Below are 17,022 nucleotides of genomic sequence, written 5' to 3'. Positions count from 1 at the left end.
CCCCCCGAAACAAAATCAACAATTAATATCAAATTCTCATGTAATTTGTGATAAAGTTGAACAACTAAAAACGCTGCTTATTTTTAATTCTCACTCAATAGCTTCCAGGTCTCATGATACTAAAGCTAACACTCCCTATTGCCACAGAGCAATCACATTCACCAGTATAACCCAGTTTGTCCCGCCTCCCTCCGCTTTTAGAATGAGGATGTTCCTGATAGAGGGGGAGGAGCAGGATGAATGAACAGGAGGATGGAGGAGGGGAAGAAAGAAGCGAGGGATTTGGGGAAAGATGGTGATGATGGGGGTGGGAGGAAGGATGGAGGAAGGATGGAGGAAGGAGGCGATGAGTCACTTCTCTGACCTAGATCCCTGTGGTCTACTTTTTTTTTTTACTCTGATCACGCCCAACTGTGTGTGGGTGTGGGTGTGGGTGTGGGTGTGTGTTGGCATGTGCAAGTGGTCAGTCTTCTGACAGCCAATCAGACACATTCTACACCTAAGAGGTTTGTTAGAACTAACAGAGCAGGTTTATGTGAACATTATTAGTGCAAAAACAAGGTGATGGAGAGTGTGTGTGTGTGTGTGTGTGTGTGTGTGTGTGTGTGTGTGTGTGTGTGTGTGTGTGTGTGTGTGTGTGTGTTTGTGTTTGTGTTTGTGTGTTTATCTACATTTATCACATAGCAGTGTTGGCTTATGCTGGTAATATTGCCAAGAGCAACATTTTTACTAGAGAGACTTTGCCATGGATGACATCATGTTTCTGGATTAATTCAGACTGATTGGTCAACGGTTGACCAGCCTGTGCAATCAAATATTTATGAATATATGAAAGAAACTGGTCAATATCTGATGACATTAAGTAAGAAGGAATTTATAAATAAATATATCTAATGAAATGAATTTAGAAAAATATAAATATTTAAAATAAGATGTATATATTATACAAATGTTCTTTTGTTTTTTTTCCTCTGAAGCATCTACTAGGGTTTTCAAAGGAAGTTGTAAATATCTGTCGTCTTTTTTTTATAATGCCATGACCCTGTAAAAACGATATATAAAATTGTTGTTATTTTGGTTGCACAGGGGTTATTTATGGTGCTGCTAGACTGCTTGTAATTACAGTTACGTAACTCCTGTTGTGTACAGCTGGTAGGCGAGCAAACTGTTTTGGAACTGCAGTGAAAGTGCTTGTTTGGAAAGGCTTAACACCTACAAATACATATTGAAACAGAATTTTCCTTTGGATAAAAACATGTTGTGAATTTTGGTCATTTTTTTCAAAGCATTTTGACTTTTGAACTCAAATATCTAAAGAATTTTAAGAAATTAAAAACATTAAGACGGATTTTCCACTGTCGATTTGGAGAGCATCAGTATGAGAGTTATGTGCGGCATACCTTATTCCGTTCAACCCACTCATTTGAGGAATAAAAGACAAGGAGCTAGATTATCTATAATACGTAATCCAGTTTAAAATAATGAGATTGTCCTGCTGAACAAATAGGAGAGCTGAATGAGGAGAGAGCAGATCATTAAACCGCTTTGACATTTCACCGGAGCACCATTCAATCAGGCCAAACATTTACAATGACTCATAGTGTGTGTGTGTGTGTGTGTGCGTGCGTGCGTGCGTGCGTGCGTGTGTGTGTGTGTGTGTGATTGAGTCATCGCTCAATTTGCATTAACAATGGCTTGCAGCAACACCCCCATAGTGTGCAGCTCATCAATAATCTGAGAAGACAACATAACGTTTCTGTTTTTGTAATCTGTTAAATAACATACTTGACAGCTAGGGTGGGTAATGTGTTTAAGAGACATTGTTGTCATATATGCAATTAGTTGGAATTCTCTTTACATCCTGACAGCAATCGATAAATGCAATTGTTCTGCTTTGACAAAAAGAAAAAGGAAATTTTGAATCTTTCGCAAGAGAATAACCCTTAAAAGCACGGGCTGTCAGTGTTGTGAACGTTTGGTAGTATAGGTTTAGTACTTGTTTCATACAATTCAGTATGTATCCAATTAAAACCTTTGGAATCTGTCTCCGTTTGTTTTCAGGTTGGTGTCACCCTTCAATCCACAGCTGTTTCCAGTAGGAACGTCCTCACATGGGAAATACATCTCTGTCCTTCCTGTTGTCACATGTGCGTATGTGTGTCCCCTGAGTGTAAAGGCAATGGTGGCTATGGAGAGCGCTGTGGGGACTGGCAGGTGTTTTTCAACAGGACAATATGTACCTGGGCTCTCTGACTCTCGTTCTTTAATGACTTATAAACACACACACAGCCAAGCATTTCATCGTTCCCATGAGAAGTGCTCACGGTTCACTTCTCTATTCCTATATATATCTTTCTTCTTTCTTTGCCGTATTGTGTCAGTCCTCTAGAGTCTTAGTAGTGTTGTTGCTTCTATAATTGACACATAAGGGTTTTCCCAAAGAACTTCCCAATTGTCACTTCTGCTTTGGTTATACAGTACATTCCTATTTTGTGCGTGTGTGTGTGTGTGTGTGTGTGTGTGTGTGTGTGTGTGTGTGTGTGTGTGTGTTTGTGACAGTGTTTTGAGCAAATAAATAAAATCACCTTAAGGAAGACATCTGTAAGTTTAGTTCCAATGCAGTTTCTTGGTCCGTTGCCGAATGAACACAGGAAGTGCTCCTGGCCTGCGTTCCTGCAATACAAGAAATACGTGGTTACAGATAAAAATGCAAAAAATGGTATTCCAGCATTAATAGAAGTACACTTTGTTTATATCTCATTCAGAAATTAATGCGAGTGTGGGAAGGGAACATTCTAGCAGACTAGGCTTGGACTATATGTTGAATTTCCCTGTCTAACCCGCCAACTTTAACCAACCTATTGGTGATTGCTGATATATCTGCAGTATCTGTGTTTGTGGCCTGAGCTAAGCTTGGTTTAAGGGAGTCCCCAAACCCAATTTTCTGCAAATGTAATCATGGAAGAGCTTGGTGCAACAAAGAATACAAAATAACCTATAGAGTATAACTATATCTTTGAACTTGTCGCAACCACAACCACACCAAAATGAACAATTAGAATACAAAAAAATCTTCTTTAAGTGTCTATTATGTTTTAGAAAAATGATGAACACACTGATGTTGAAATGACTTCGAACTGGATAAATAGGACAATCCAAAGTGCATGTCATTGGCCTTGACAGAAGTCGTTGCTATCTAAATGCTATATTTGGAGAGCTAGTTAGTTCTGTTTTGAGCATCAAGAGAAAATCACATGGACAGAAATAAACCTTCACAGCGCAGGCCTGAGACAACAACTTGACACAAGCTGACTCTCTGATTCTCCGCCATATCACTCTAACTATATATTTTTTCTTTAAAAAATATATAATAAACAAAGAGATTCTGGTTGTATCCATCTGACAGGTTTGTCAACAGGCTTCTTATGCAGGCCTTCTCTCCCCTCTCACCACTAATGCATCCTGTCTTCCTGAAACCTGAGCTCTGATTAAAGGCAAACAGGAAGCATTAGCAGTGTGTATCGTCTGGGTCCAGTGTGTGAGAGGCTTTGTGTTTGTGAGAGATAGAGAGAAGGGAGAATGTTAGCGTTCTCTGCAGCATCTGTCTAATGGTTTAATGTACAATTAGGTTCATCCTGAGAGAGCAAGATGTGCAGCAAGGCTGAGACAGGGAGAGAGAGGAAGTCTTGCAACGCAGTCCAGCATGAGTCTATATCAAATATGCTCAATGGGTCGCAAGGCAATGAAAGAAGTCTCATCTATTGTACAGTATCATTTATTTGTTCTTACTATAAAGTATGAAAACAAAGCAGTTTAAAACGCCACAGCAGAGCTTTGAGGCTAATAAGAATAACATTGAATATGTCTTGTAAAGTATTTGTTGTTTTGAAGGCTTTAAAAGTCAAAAATGCTCAAAAACCAGATCTGACTTTGTGCCCATATATTCTTTAACTTTAATTCTATATACAATGAAGAAGTTGAAAAGTAACTGGTAATCAATTGTAAATTCAACTTATTCAAACTCAATTTATACTGTACCAAATTATTTAATTATTTCTAGCAAACTTTAAAGACATTTTAGGAAATTACAAACTTGTAAAATAAAACATCCAATCTGCTATCAGTGATGGATTATAAATATAAAAATGTACTCAAGTCTCGTACTTAGGTAAGTACTATTTTGATATACTTGTACTTTACTTTACTTGAGTATTTCCATTGTAATGCTTTCATACTACTTGTTACTACACTACATTCATTTAACACTAATAGTTAGTAGCTACTATTTACATATTCAAAAACATAATATGATAATATGATAGGACACAGTTTTGTACTACTAACCTAACCAGGATTTGAAAGACGAGCCGTTCTGCATACTGAATATTATTTTGATACTTGAAGGAAATGTTGCAGTTCTTAAATTATAAGTAGTATTATAAGGCTTTAAGAGTTTACTTTTACTTAGGAAAGGATCAGAGTACTTTTTCCACGTCTGTCTATCAGGTTTAAATGAATAGAACAATTCCTGAATGATACGTACAATTGTATTCTTCCATTAAAACACAGCCCATGAAACACCTACATAACCATGGTAACATTCTAAAAGGACTTAAATGCATACAGTGGTTTATTTATAGAATGGGAGAAAAACGTATCTAGCAACCAAAATCTAATTTGCTATCTTATATTTAAATGTTAATTTAAGCTTTGTGTGTAGACACAAAGGAAACTCCCATGTTCTGAGATTTATTTAAAACTAGTAACACAACCCGCTGCAGTAGATTGGATTTGTATCAGTGTTTGGTTTCCGATCCATTTATCTACGGCCGGAGCCTGTGTGGGCGTTTGGCTGAAAGGATGTTAACCTGCCGGCTCTACTATTAGCCTCCAACTGGAAAAGCACACAAACACACAGACCGATGATACAGCACACACACGAGCAAACAATATATGCAATTATGGCACAGAAGCACACACAGATGATGTGGCTAAATGTAGTTATTGTATGTTGGGCTTGTTATGTAACAGGACTGCAGTCATTAAGTCAAACAGCCAGGTGGCAAGGAAAGGAGCCAGGCAACTATCAAGGCAGACAGGAAGAGAGTCTCCAGGAAGACGGACAGATGGAGAGAGAAAGAGGCAGGTAGGAGGAAAGGGAAACAGACCGGAAGGTAATTAGAGGGTTTAAAGAGTTCATCCAGCAAACAAACAAACAGACAGACAGAGAGACAGGAATATCCTGGGGGAGATGCACTGGTTTGAGCAGCAATTAAGACACAAACTAGAACAATATATAAATCCAAACTCCTGCACATACAATTATTTTATCTGACATCCCAGAGTCAAACAGCTCACACATATAGTTGGATTTCATAAAAAAATAGGATGAACAATTTTGTTTTTAGTAAAGAAATACTCAAACGGACCAAAGAGGGTATTTTTGGGGTAATAAGTATTGAGTTTATCAATTTTGTGTTGTTATCAAAATCACCGTCCTTATTATAAATGTAAAGAAAAATAATAATTATAATAAAATTCAAACAGCCTGACAAGTTGAAATGAAATTAATATACCCAAAAGTATCAAATATAGCAGGTAATAAGGTGAAAATATAACGATAATTTATTTTAAAGTTCATGATTAATTAAATATTTTGCAAGTAAATTATTGATTAGTTGTAATGGCAGCAGCATCTGGGATTAAAGCAAATTTAACAGTTATTAATTGCAATGAAGGATCATTAGTGTGGCTCAATGTAATAGCTTTTGACCACAATGTAGATCTACACAGAAATATTTGCTACTGTTTTTATTGGGATTTTATTACTTTGATACAACACAAGACTTATCCTGAAGTATCATGTTTTGAGCTATGAATACAATTTTAGGGCATGCCAATGTTACGTTTGTTATTATTTTTGTTATATTTTTCTTCATCCTTGCTAGAGTTTACATCATAATGTCTCCTATGACTAATTTCTAAACCCCATCCCAAGGGAAAGGGCAGGATGTACACACACTCACACGCCCCTCACCAACACAAAGCGCAAGGGGAATCCCCATTGGTAAAAACCAGTATGAGGTAGATAGTTACCATGGCAGCAGCTACCCGTCTATCCATTCATAGATTTATGTCATTAACATAGACTTCAGTCAATTTTAAATGTTACACATTACCATTAATTGTGTCATGCATAAGCAGATCAGCACAAATATCTTCCTTTATCAATATATTTCAAGTGTAATGTATTTCCAAATATAATAATGAATATATTTTTCAAATATTATTATTCTAATGTATTCATCAATATTTTATTTTTTTTTAGTGAAAGAATTTTGAGGCTATAAAAAATATCTTGAATGGATGAATAATAATAAAAAAGGAAATATACTTTTAACCTAAAGCACTTTGAATCGCCACGTGCTGAAAAGTGCTATATAAATAAAATTGCCTTGCCTTGCCTTGCCTAGTGATTTAGGTTTGGCTGAAGAACACATTTAATTGTAAAATAAATCGTTTTTCTATAAACTGAATCATTGTTTGACCTTGACAAATGTTCACCAAGCAGTAGAGGACAATCAGACACTGCTTTACGATAATGAAAAAAAAAATGCTTAAACTGATGCAGTTAAAAGTGTGTGGGGGGGCTTCTTTTTACTTGTCAATGCCACTAAAATCATTTTAGTGGTTATATTTAACAGGGAAGCCCCAGACTAAAAGACGACATTTTTATATTAGAGGAATCACCCAGCAGGATAGGATCATCTCTGACTCATTTTTCTGTATACCATCCGACTCCACAGGACTCCACAGGACACACACACACACACACACACACACACACACACACACACACACACACACACACACACACACACACACACACACACCTGGGGGAATCCCTATTGGTAAAGAAGGTGTCAGGTGACTAGTTTCCATGGCAGCAGCCACCTACATACATACATTCATTCATAGATTCCCCCCACCCTGCTGCTCTATCGCCTGAATGAACAAGCATGAATGAGAATAAAAAGGTGAATGGATGGAGTGGATGAATAGAAAATCGGTTCAATGAGAGAGTGAACTGGTAAATATCAGGTTCCATTTTTAACAGAGCAGGTAGCAGAACGAGTGAGATGAAAAAACAAAAGCTGTTAACATGTGTGTCCTTAGTATTGTTTTCCTCAAATCCAATCGTTATAGCTATCTCACCGTGCACTACAGTATATGTGAGAGTGATCCCGTCATATTTGTGCTTTATCTGCATCGATTGCCATGGCAACAATGTGGGCGTGCGTATATGTGGGGTGATTTTACAATAAAAAAATCATGAAGCAAGCTGCAGTCTAGACACTTAGACTGAATATATTATGAGTCTGCTTTGAATGGAAATATTATTATGACTAAATGAATAGATGTCATTTCATGTATCTAGAAAAAACACAAACTGTTGCCAACCTGCAATCTGATCAGGACTCATGAAATGGGCAAGATCATGGTCAAATATATAACTCAGCACGGTGTATTATATATTAATCAATTTTATATAGACTGTAGCTGCATAGATTTGTATTGAGTGCCATCACAATACCCACAGAGAGAGAGGATTATATTGTTCTTGTTTTGATGGGTTCATCAACATCGATTGGTGTATAAATGGTATAATATACAGTACACATAAATGTAAAAACACTAAACCTCATACATTTTTCTTTTGAATTCCAATTACTACTTGTGTTGTGTTTCCTTTTCTTTTATCTTGAATGTATTAACTCTGTATCTCTTTACTGTAAGGAGTACGCACCACAATCCAATATCCGACATGAGGTCTAAGCTTAATAAACGGAAACACTAAACAACAAATCTCAGCTCGTTACCTCCCGCTCCATCTCTCCGGCAGGAAGTCGTCCGGCTGCTGGAACACCTCCGGGTCCCGGTGGACGGAGTGGCTGATATAGATCGCCCCGTAATCCTTTGGGACATGAAACCCTGCGAGCGTGGAGTCCTAAACACACACAGAAGGAGAAATCACATTTTTATATCCTATTTTGAAAACGGATAATTCACTGAGAGTTGGAAAGTAAGATGTTCTCCTAAATGACCATTACTGAACCTGATTAGATAAACGTACTGCTAATGTGCTTAGCATTTTTTTTTTTACCTTTTATTATCAAAGCGCTTGTATTTCAAAGACTTTAAAGCAGATGTGTCTGTTATGACATTTTTTGAAAATGTAAACACAATGTTACCTGCAATAACGCAATTTATATGCTTTAATATGTTATTAAAAAACCTTTTTACCAAAACATTATGGGAGTTATCTTCAAAACTGATGTGCTGCTCAAATGAAACATTTGTTCCACTTTTAATAAAATGTCCCCTAGTGGATTTTCAATAAGCTTTTTATTGAAAGGATTCAACTAGGGGCAAAAAGACCACTTGCCCATTTGTTGCCCTTTTAATTCACCTTTGCACTACATCCATTAGTAGCTGCACTAATGGACTGCCACAGAACGGGATCACTGTTTTGTGTTTCTTCTCCGCTTCTCTTTTCTGTAGTGGAGAATCTTTTAACAATCTTTTTATTTTTGTACTGCTTCTCACTGAGAGATGCCTCTGCCATTGCTGAGTTCATTTCTCTCCCCCTCTTGTTCTAAGACACACACATGCACAGTAAACACACTATTGCATATTTTAGTTCTACCTGGATGAAGCTTCTACTTTTTCCACCTGATCGTGAATACTAATAATCTCTGCCTTTTCTAGACGCCTCCCTGCACACACTAACATCTCATAAACTCTTTACCCTCCAGTTCACACTTGCTTTTCTTTGTAACACTGGTGTTTGAGGTTATAAAAAAGGTATTGTCAGAGGTGAGGGCAACTCTTTCTGTTTGGGATCCTTGTTAATCATTTTATGTTAAAACATAACTGAGTAGAAAGGAAGATTTAAAATCGCATGTCATTCTTATCTGGCAAAAATTATTTTGCTCCAGGATATAATCATCAAAACATGCTTAAAACCCTTAAAATGTCAATTAAACAAGGGCTACTGAAATTGCTGAAGTCACACTTGTATTGGCTAGCGCTCCAACACGTTGAACGTGATTGGCTAAGGGGTTGGAAATCTTTAAGGGGTTGACCCAGACCCGGCGCCGTGGGGGCCAGGGCCAGGCCCTCCCATCTGACATTCCTGCCCTCCCCCAATAAACACGTTTGTTTTTATTATAAAAATATATATTCTTTTTTTTTATTATAAACTGTGAACTTTAGTGCTACGATGTATGTGATGTCAGATATTAATATAAGAGTAATAAATGAAAATCAGCTATGAAATACTATATGACATTAAAACAAGAATACAGTTTAAAAGGGGAGTGATTAGTAAAATATCCATAAAGAAAAATCTGTTTACAGTTCTGTTTCATATGGGTGTTGCTGTCGAGAGATGTATCCATAGATCTCTTGATGTTGCTCTCAAAATGCACCATATTGATGCTTTTAACTTCAATATTATTTTTTTTTAATTAATTCTTCATTGTAGAAGTCGCGGGTGTACTGTGTATGTGCGTGTGGGGGGTGTTGCAGTAGAAAATTCAGCTGTAGCGCCCGGGACATTAATGGGAAACCCTAAATGTCTGATCACGTCAAGCTACCCCACAGCACCCCCAAAAGAAAATCTCTGGCGCCGCCACTGGCCGCGGCACATGGCGGTTTTGTGTGCCCTCCCATGAAAATCATATGCCCTCTCTGTAGATTTGTGCTGGCGCCGGGTCTGGGTTGACCAATCACAAATGAGTCGGCTAGCTAACCAATCAGAGCAAACTGAGTTCTGGTTTCAGACAGAGGGTGAAAAGAGGTGCTGCAGCACAGGCAGTAGGAGAAAAATAAAGAGCTTTTTGAACATTAAAGCATGTAGACATATTACAGTAGTGGCACAAAATACAAAAATGAACCTGCAATTTAGAATAATATGTCCTCTTTGAGAAACATTTATCTTAGATCCAAAAAGGACTTTGTTATATCCTTTTAAGTGAAAAACAATCCTAAATAAGGTAATCGTAATAAATGATAAGGTCCCCCTGAATCAATAAAGGCTGAACATAAAAACATTCTATAAAAAAAGATCAAGAAAAAGAATTTGATTAATCTGGATTTGGTTACATTATGTAGGCAATATTGGCTCTTTGTCATCAATTGCAACTGTAAGTAGTCTTAAAAAGAGCTACTATTGTACATCTACTATTTTTATATTGTCTACTTGATCCAGCATAGATATTGTTGAACTCTTTCCCCCCTTGATAATAACTAATCCATGTTGCGTTTTTGTATATTCTTCTATATCCTGACCCTTGTGGATTCCTACTTATTTCTTCTCAAACACCCACTATTCAGGAACCAGTATCCCAACGAGTCTGTCAGGAATCAGAGTGTACCGGTGCGTTTGCCAGAATTGACAAATGACTTTCCACTCGGCTTCACAGAGTCACCAGCAGCGCACATCAATCCCACCGCCAAGCTCCGGCCACCCCACACCCTTCCTTCCTTCCGGGGAAGCGGAGCCAATCAATCGCAGAGACGGATCGATTGCTCTGATTGAGCTGTTATGTAAGTCTGTTTGATGAGGTCATAGTGATCAAAACAGAGCCGGTGCGAGGGTTAGCAGCAGTCCAATAAAGAGACGGGACTTTGGCTACATTTGGGATTCTATTGGCTCACAGTGTTGATGTCATACCAGAAAGCAATCACTTTAATACATAAAAATCAATGGTGGAACAAATATACAGTAGGCCTACGGAATATCAGCTGCTTATGTGTATAGCACGCAGATGTACACAACATAACAGGTCATAAACGAGAATATTAAAAACTTAAATAGATAATAAGTCAGTAAACAAATGGATATGATGGCTGCATGGAGCTTTTTAGAATAAACAAGGCATGTACATGTTATAAAACAGGCATGCAGTAAATACCAGTCCAAATAAATGCCAGTTGCATGTCTAATGACATTTCACGTATCATGTTGCCATTAAAACACATGCTGCTTAAATAGTGTGAGTCAGACCTCTGTGAGAACGGACATGCATGTTAGTTTTAATAAATGTAATGGCACTTGTTTACCTGTCTTGTTCTACTGCACTTTCTGTCACACCTGCAGAAAAACGTTCCAAAAGGAAAAGTCTCAAATAAATCTGAAAAAATCACTATTAACTAAAAGTAAGATTGACCATCTGGCATTATTTAGTGCAGGACTTGTAATATTTACTATAAGGTGTTTGTGTTTCAAAATTGGTAGTGTTCCGAACACACAAGAAGACATTGACAGTAGATCATTTTATCTACACAGTAACATGTGATGTCGCCATCTAGTGGAGAGGAGAGTGAGGCAGAAACAGCTAAACATAAGGGGAAAATAAATCCATAAAAAGGAACAAATAAGACTCTCATAATGTGTACAGAAGGAGGACTTTTAGCACTAAAGTCAGTTTAAGAACAGGTTCTGCCCAGGAAGAAATTAAGTTACCCTGTGATGATTTAAGGTTAAACTTCTTAGTTGTGTCATTCATTTCATTCAACATCCTTAAAAGACTTAAGTAGCAGTACATTTTCCAACAATAATGGCCATGAAAACATTTCAAAACCTAAATTCTTAACGCTTCAACATTGGGTGCAGTGCAGACAATTATTTGTAAAGACCAAATCTGATTGTGAAATGGCTTCATAGAAGAGAAGGTCCTATAAGTAATACTGGATCTCTCAAACTTAAAGGTCCCATGTCATGGCCATTTCTACTGATCATAATTTCATTGTTGAGGTCTACTAGAATAGATTTAGATTGTTACATTTTCCAAAATCATCAAAAACTCTCTGTCCTAAACGGCTTGTTGGAGCTCCTGCCCCCCCCCCCTGTGAGCCCACTGTGCTCTGATTGGTCAGCTCGCTCACTCTGTTCTGATGAGTCCACCACCGTTACAGTGGAACATCAGTGATTATGTGTTACGATGGCGTTTGTTAGCAACCAGAATATGACACCAGTAAGGACAAACAGATGAGAATGCTGCGTGGGGTCTGGGTGCCGTGTTGGCGAGACGTTGCGGGGCTCGCTACTGCGAGGAGCGGACAGTGTGAGCTGGGTTAATTTCCTGCTTGCTGCGTGGGATCTGCGAGACAGTGAGACATGGTGAATGGACACGGGAAGGGGGGGGGGTGCTGAGGGGGCTGCAGCACCCCCATCTGCGAGGCTCCCCCCCCGCACCCCCAAACGCAGCGCACCAACGGTGTAAGTCCGCCACAGTTTCGCCGCTGCGAGTGTGTCTGTGTGTGTGTGCGTGTGTGTGTGTGTGAGGAGCTCCACAGATTGGTTCATTTGGACCAATGGGTCCATTTGGGTATGGTCACGTCACTGTACCCAGGAAGAAAACGAGAAATCTCCAACGAGGCGTTCTGGGGCAGCATAGACAGGTATTTTCTGTGTCAGAGTTTTACGAGCTACAGGGTGTACTTTGAGGGTTTGTGACTTTGCAGATGGTTTACATGCAGAAAAAGCTACATAACACACAAGGGGACGGGTAATAACCACAAAAGCATGACATGGGACCTTTAACAAAGGATAAGAAGTAATCAATACTTTTGAACACGTACAAATAAACACTGTGCCACCAGGTGAACAGTCCTACCTTATCAGTTATTCTTCGTCCACCAATAAAAGGAGGCCAAAGTCTCTGAACCTCCAGCAGCACTAAGCGCAGGTAATCAGGGTCTTCTAATAGTCGGCGGCGGGTCTGCTCGTGAACAAGGAGGTAAATGTTCATGTTATTTAAAAGCTGAAAGACAAAGGGCTACTTAATGTATGGCACGGATTTATAGTTATTCCATAGGCCTACATTTTTGCTCAGGTGAAAAATAAATAATTTTTATCGTTTTTTCCTATCAGCGAGCACAGTTTAGACGTTGTTTGTTACCTGCGGGTCTCCACTGAGAGCCAGTGTGAAGGAGGTGAGCAGCGAGGCCAGAGCTTTAGGGATCAGAGCTGAGATGAACAGCAGGAGATGCTGGGAGGCAGAACTGGAGTCTGGCAGCGGCAAAGAACCAAGGGATCCGACAAACCTAGAAGGAGCCGAAGTAGCAGAGAGGAGGGAACATTATTGAGATCAAAATGCCATATCAACAAATCACTACCAATTCATATCACAGTAATTATAGCCAATCCACACATAAAGGAGATGAAAGGCCTCTGATTTATGGCAGAGAGGGGGTATAGTTATGCATAAATGCCACTAAGTTGAGCAGTAAGCATCAAAACATCTGATTTTACCAATAAGATTTAAAGGTCTCCTATTATACTGTTTTTCATCAATATATTATAGTTCTCCGATATATACAAAACATGTCTCTGAAGTGTTTGGCTCCAAACACCAGAACAGATCATTGCAGCATCCCATAATCCCCTCCTGTTTCCTAGCCCTGTTTCCAAAGTGCTGATTCTCTGTCTGTTACTTTAGATCAAAAATAAGGAGCCCTCCCCACGCCCCTCTGAGAGATATTTGGTTTCAAAGAACACAATGTTGCTCTAGGAGGAGATTCAGGTGATACGGTGGGGGGGGGTTACCTTGGTTGGTTATTGGCTAATGGTTACACAAGCCAAAAAATCGTTATGACATCATAAAGTGGCCAAAATCTGATCAGATCATTTCAGAGACAGGGTTTTATAGAAATGGATCAGAAGAAAAAGAAAGCAAATCTTTTTTCCTGAAACTTTCAGAATCTCTTTTCACAGAGGGGGGCACACAAGTTGATGTAGAAAAGACATGAAAAGTGGATTTGGCATAATAGGTGACCTTTAAGTAGTATCAAAATATCTGATATTAGTCATGTTCCATTGTACCCGTAAAACTAAGAGAAGTTGGTTTCGGTTTAAAAGTATGATGAGAGGGCAGACTAGCAGAGGAAGATCAAAAACCTTAAAAAGGAACTGTGTGTTTAAGACAGTTACATACAGTCAGTGCACATTTGCCGGTCCACGCCTGTTTGTCATTCTCTAGTTTGTCTTTGATGATGTCCATCAGTTTGTCTCTCGCGGCGTCCAGAGCTTGGAGTACTCAACACGACGACACAGAGGACCTTAGGCTGACGGTGGGGCCCCGAGATCAGACTGCTGGGTGGCAGGGGAGGAGTTCAGCAAATTTATAAAACACACAAAAACACACACCAAAACAGTCATGAATTGAATGGTTCTGAAATAAAAGAGAGGGGAAGTGAAAATGTTGCAACCAATATATTGGCAGAACAACAACGCCAACTTACTTTGTCTTACTGCTGTAAAAAAGGATATGGGTGCAACAGTTTACTTTTCTATCATAGAGAGAGCAACTGTAGGAAGGTCAGGGTAGTTATGCGTCCTGACCTAGCTGCTTATTTTGTCACCTATAAATAAGAGGGTATAGTTTTGTTTTTGTGTACTTGTATAAATTCCCAACTTGTATATATCTTTTTCATCTTTTTTATATTTGTATTTTCATTTTGTTATGCTATTATTTCAATTTCGTGACCTATTTTGATGCGTGGTTTATTCTTACACTCCTCTGAATTTTTCGTATGGTTCGATTGCCTGCTGTTTTTTGCTGCTGCATAAACATTTCCCAAATTGGATCACAAGCACTACCTATCTATATATCTATCTTTCGTAACTGTCTATCGATCTCTACAAGCATATGAGTCGTGTTCCAATACCATGCCAGTGCAGGTGCGAGGCTGAGATTTCTGGAGAGTTCGGGCTGCTCTCCGCTCGTACATTCAAAAAGGCCCACACAACTTTCCCAGAACGCTTTAAAAGGGCCTCAGAGTAACCACTTGGCTGCCCGACGGCAACGACACAACACAACACAGGACAAACACACAACGCACACACCACAGCAAACACACACCCACAACACACATCACACACCACACAACACACCAACACACACCACAACCAACCACACACACACACGACGCACGACACAACCACACAACACACAACCATCAAACCACTAACACACCAGCACACGGACAGCACAACAACAAAAACAAATCTAACCCACGTTCATGAAGTGCTGGTTATTTTTTTGTTTACAGTACTTATTATATTTAGTTTGTTAACTATTTGCATTCCTGCTTTATCGTGCGTAAAAGCAGAATGTGTCCTTTTAGCCGAGGGTGGATGTTGTACCTGGATTAGAAGGTCTTCCAGACAGGCGATAGCACTGTGAGTTAAGAGTTGGAACACACACACACCACCACACACACAACAACCCACACACAACACACCCACACACACACACACACACACCACACACCCACACACCCACACCACACACACACTACACACACCAACAACACAGCACCACACCACACCACACCACACACACAGCACACACACAACCCCAAAGTAGTTCCGAATAGTCTTTCAAAATGATGTCCTTGTCAGTGATGAACATCCGTCATCTATGGACAATCAATAGCAACATATTTTGGTAATACCGAGCATTTCCAATATTGATATGTTTACACAGTGTAATATTTTAGGGCCGTTTGTGTCCACACCACGAGGGCACAACGAGAGCTGGGGCTTGATCGGCAAAACTGATTGTTTTTTGGGTAGCTGTCGGCCTAAATTCACAAGACATGTCACGCACGGTTGACCACACGGTAGAGGTACAATCAATCTGAGACTCTACTCGACCCTGTTTTAGCTATCTGAGAGAATAATCTAACATTGTGCATAACAAGATGAACCATGACACCTTATTCATGGACTGGCCAACAGGCAGGCAGGGAACCAACAACAACATGAGACACATCAGCCCAGTTACAGGTGGTTGGCTCGTCTGGTTAAAACGAAATTAGGGCCCCCTTGGACATATTCCTAAATCATCTAACTTCGTCGTTCTTCCTAAATGAGTGTTTCGACCATGTCACTCTACATAAACCAAATATTCCATAGCATATTATCAAGAATAATCGTTGGTTACTTTTTTTTTTAAACGATGAGCCAGGAACCTGGTAGATATAGTCAATTATGATTTCAACTACTTCCTGTGAACAGCTGTGAGAGCGTATCACGACGGAGTGAAAAGCAGCTTTCTGTTTCTTAAAACAGTCAAATGCAAATGGATCGATTTTGAGATCTCAGTCAAGCACTTATTTTTGAGGATCTTTTGATATGGCATTCCGTCTTTAGGCTTGTAGTATTTATCATGTGGATGCATCTTGAAGTACTGTGTTGCTTTAGCTAGTGTCTTTGTATGTTATATACAGGTACCCTAGGTATTTAGTTGCCTGTGAACACTCACTCCATTGCTTGAGTGTAAAGCACATTTTTGCTTCGTTGAAAGCTCTGGTTTGAGTCTATTTGGTGTTGTTCAGTGTTATGGCTTTTTACCATTTGTGTGGATAACGGCGTCCGACCATACATGTTGGTCACATGATTGGATCCTTGGAGACATTGGATTTCGTCTGAGCACACAAACATGATGAGGGAAGAGCCAATATTTTTTTTGTAAGCAAACACACACATCAATTCAGGTATAAAACACACGGGAATGCCCGGGATGTAGTTGTGTTTATGGCAGAATGGTGCGCATGTAAAAAAGCGGGGCATGTGTGACGAGATTCCAATTAACGTACAAAATACGTTAAGTAATGAAATACATCTTTTGTATCGAAAACAACAGAGGGCTCTAACGCAAACAGCTATTATTTAAATGTTTGTTTTTTTAATTCTATATTGTTATCAATTTAATTTTTTTATTATATAATGTATAGTCTGTTTTATATGCTTTTTAATTTTATTTTTCTTTGTATTTGAAGATATTACTTTATTAATCTCCCGTCTCTTGTATTTTTTCTTTTTTGTCTGGCGCCTTTTCTAGTGTTATAGGAGCAGTAGCTGCATTTCTTTGAACGTTGCCTCCGTGCTCGTGTAGGAATGGTTGTCTTGATCACAGAGTGATCACTCGTAGCTGACTATTGCTCAAA

The 17,022-nt window shown here is 39.0% G+C and overlaps 1 protein-coding gene across 1 annotated transcript in view; it reads right to left on the bottom strand.

Moving 5' to 3' along the window:
* LOC104950746 (cytochrome P450 3A25-like) overlaps window positions 1-14,153 on the bottom strand; it is a 16,080-nt gene extending 1,927 nt beyond the window's left edge. The window contains exons 1-5 of the mRNA XM_010777307.1: window positions 14,029-14,153; window positions 12,969-13,113; window positions 12,684-12,788; window positions 7,881-8,008; window positions 2,586-2,673 (exon numbers count right to left, since the gene is read on the bottom strand). Of these exons, the coding sequence (XP_010775609.1) occupies window positions 2,586-2,673; window positions 7,881-8,008; window positions 12,684-12,788; window positions 12,969-13,113; window positions 14,029-14,069 (507 nt within the window). The 5' untranslated portion in view covers window positions 14,070-14,153. The remainder of the gene's footprint in view (window positions 1-2,585; window positions 2,674-7,880; window positions 8,009-12,683; window positions 12,789-12,968; window positions 13,114-14,028) is intronic.
* Between the last annotated feature and the right edge of the window lie 2,869 nt (window positions 14,154-17,022).

The sequence above is a fragment of the Notothenia coriiceps genome, unplaced genomic scaffold (genome assembly GCF_000735185.1).
Source record: "Notothenia coriiceps isolate Sejong01 unplaced genomic scaffold, NC01 NC01_scaffold00017984, whole genome shotgun sequence".
NCBI lineage: Eukaryota > Metazoa > Chordata > Actinopteri > Perciformes > Nototheniidae > Notothenia > Notothenia coriiceps.
This window is presented reverse-complemented; position numbering and strand designations above follow the sequence as displayed.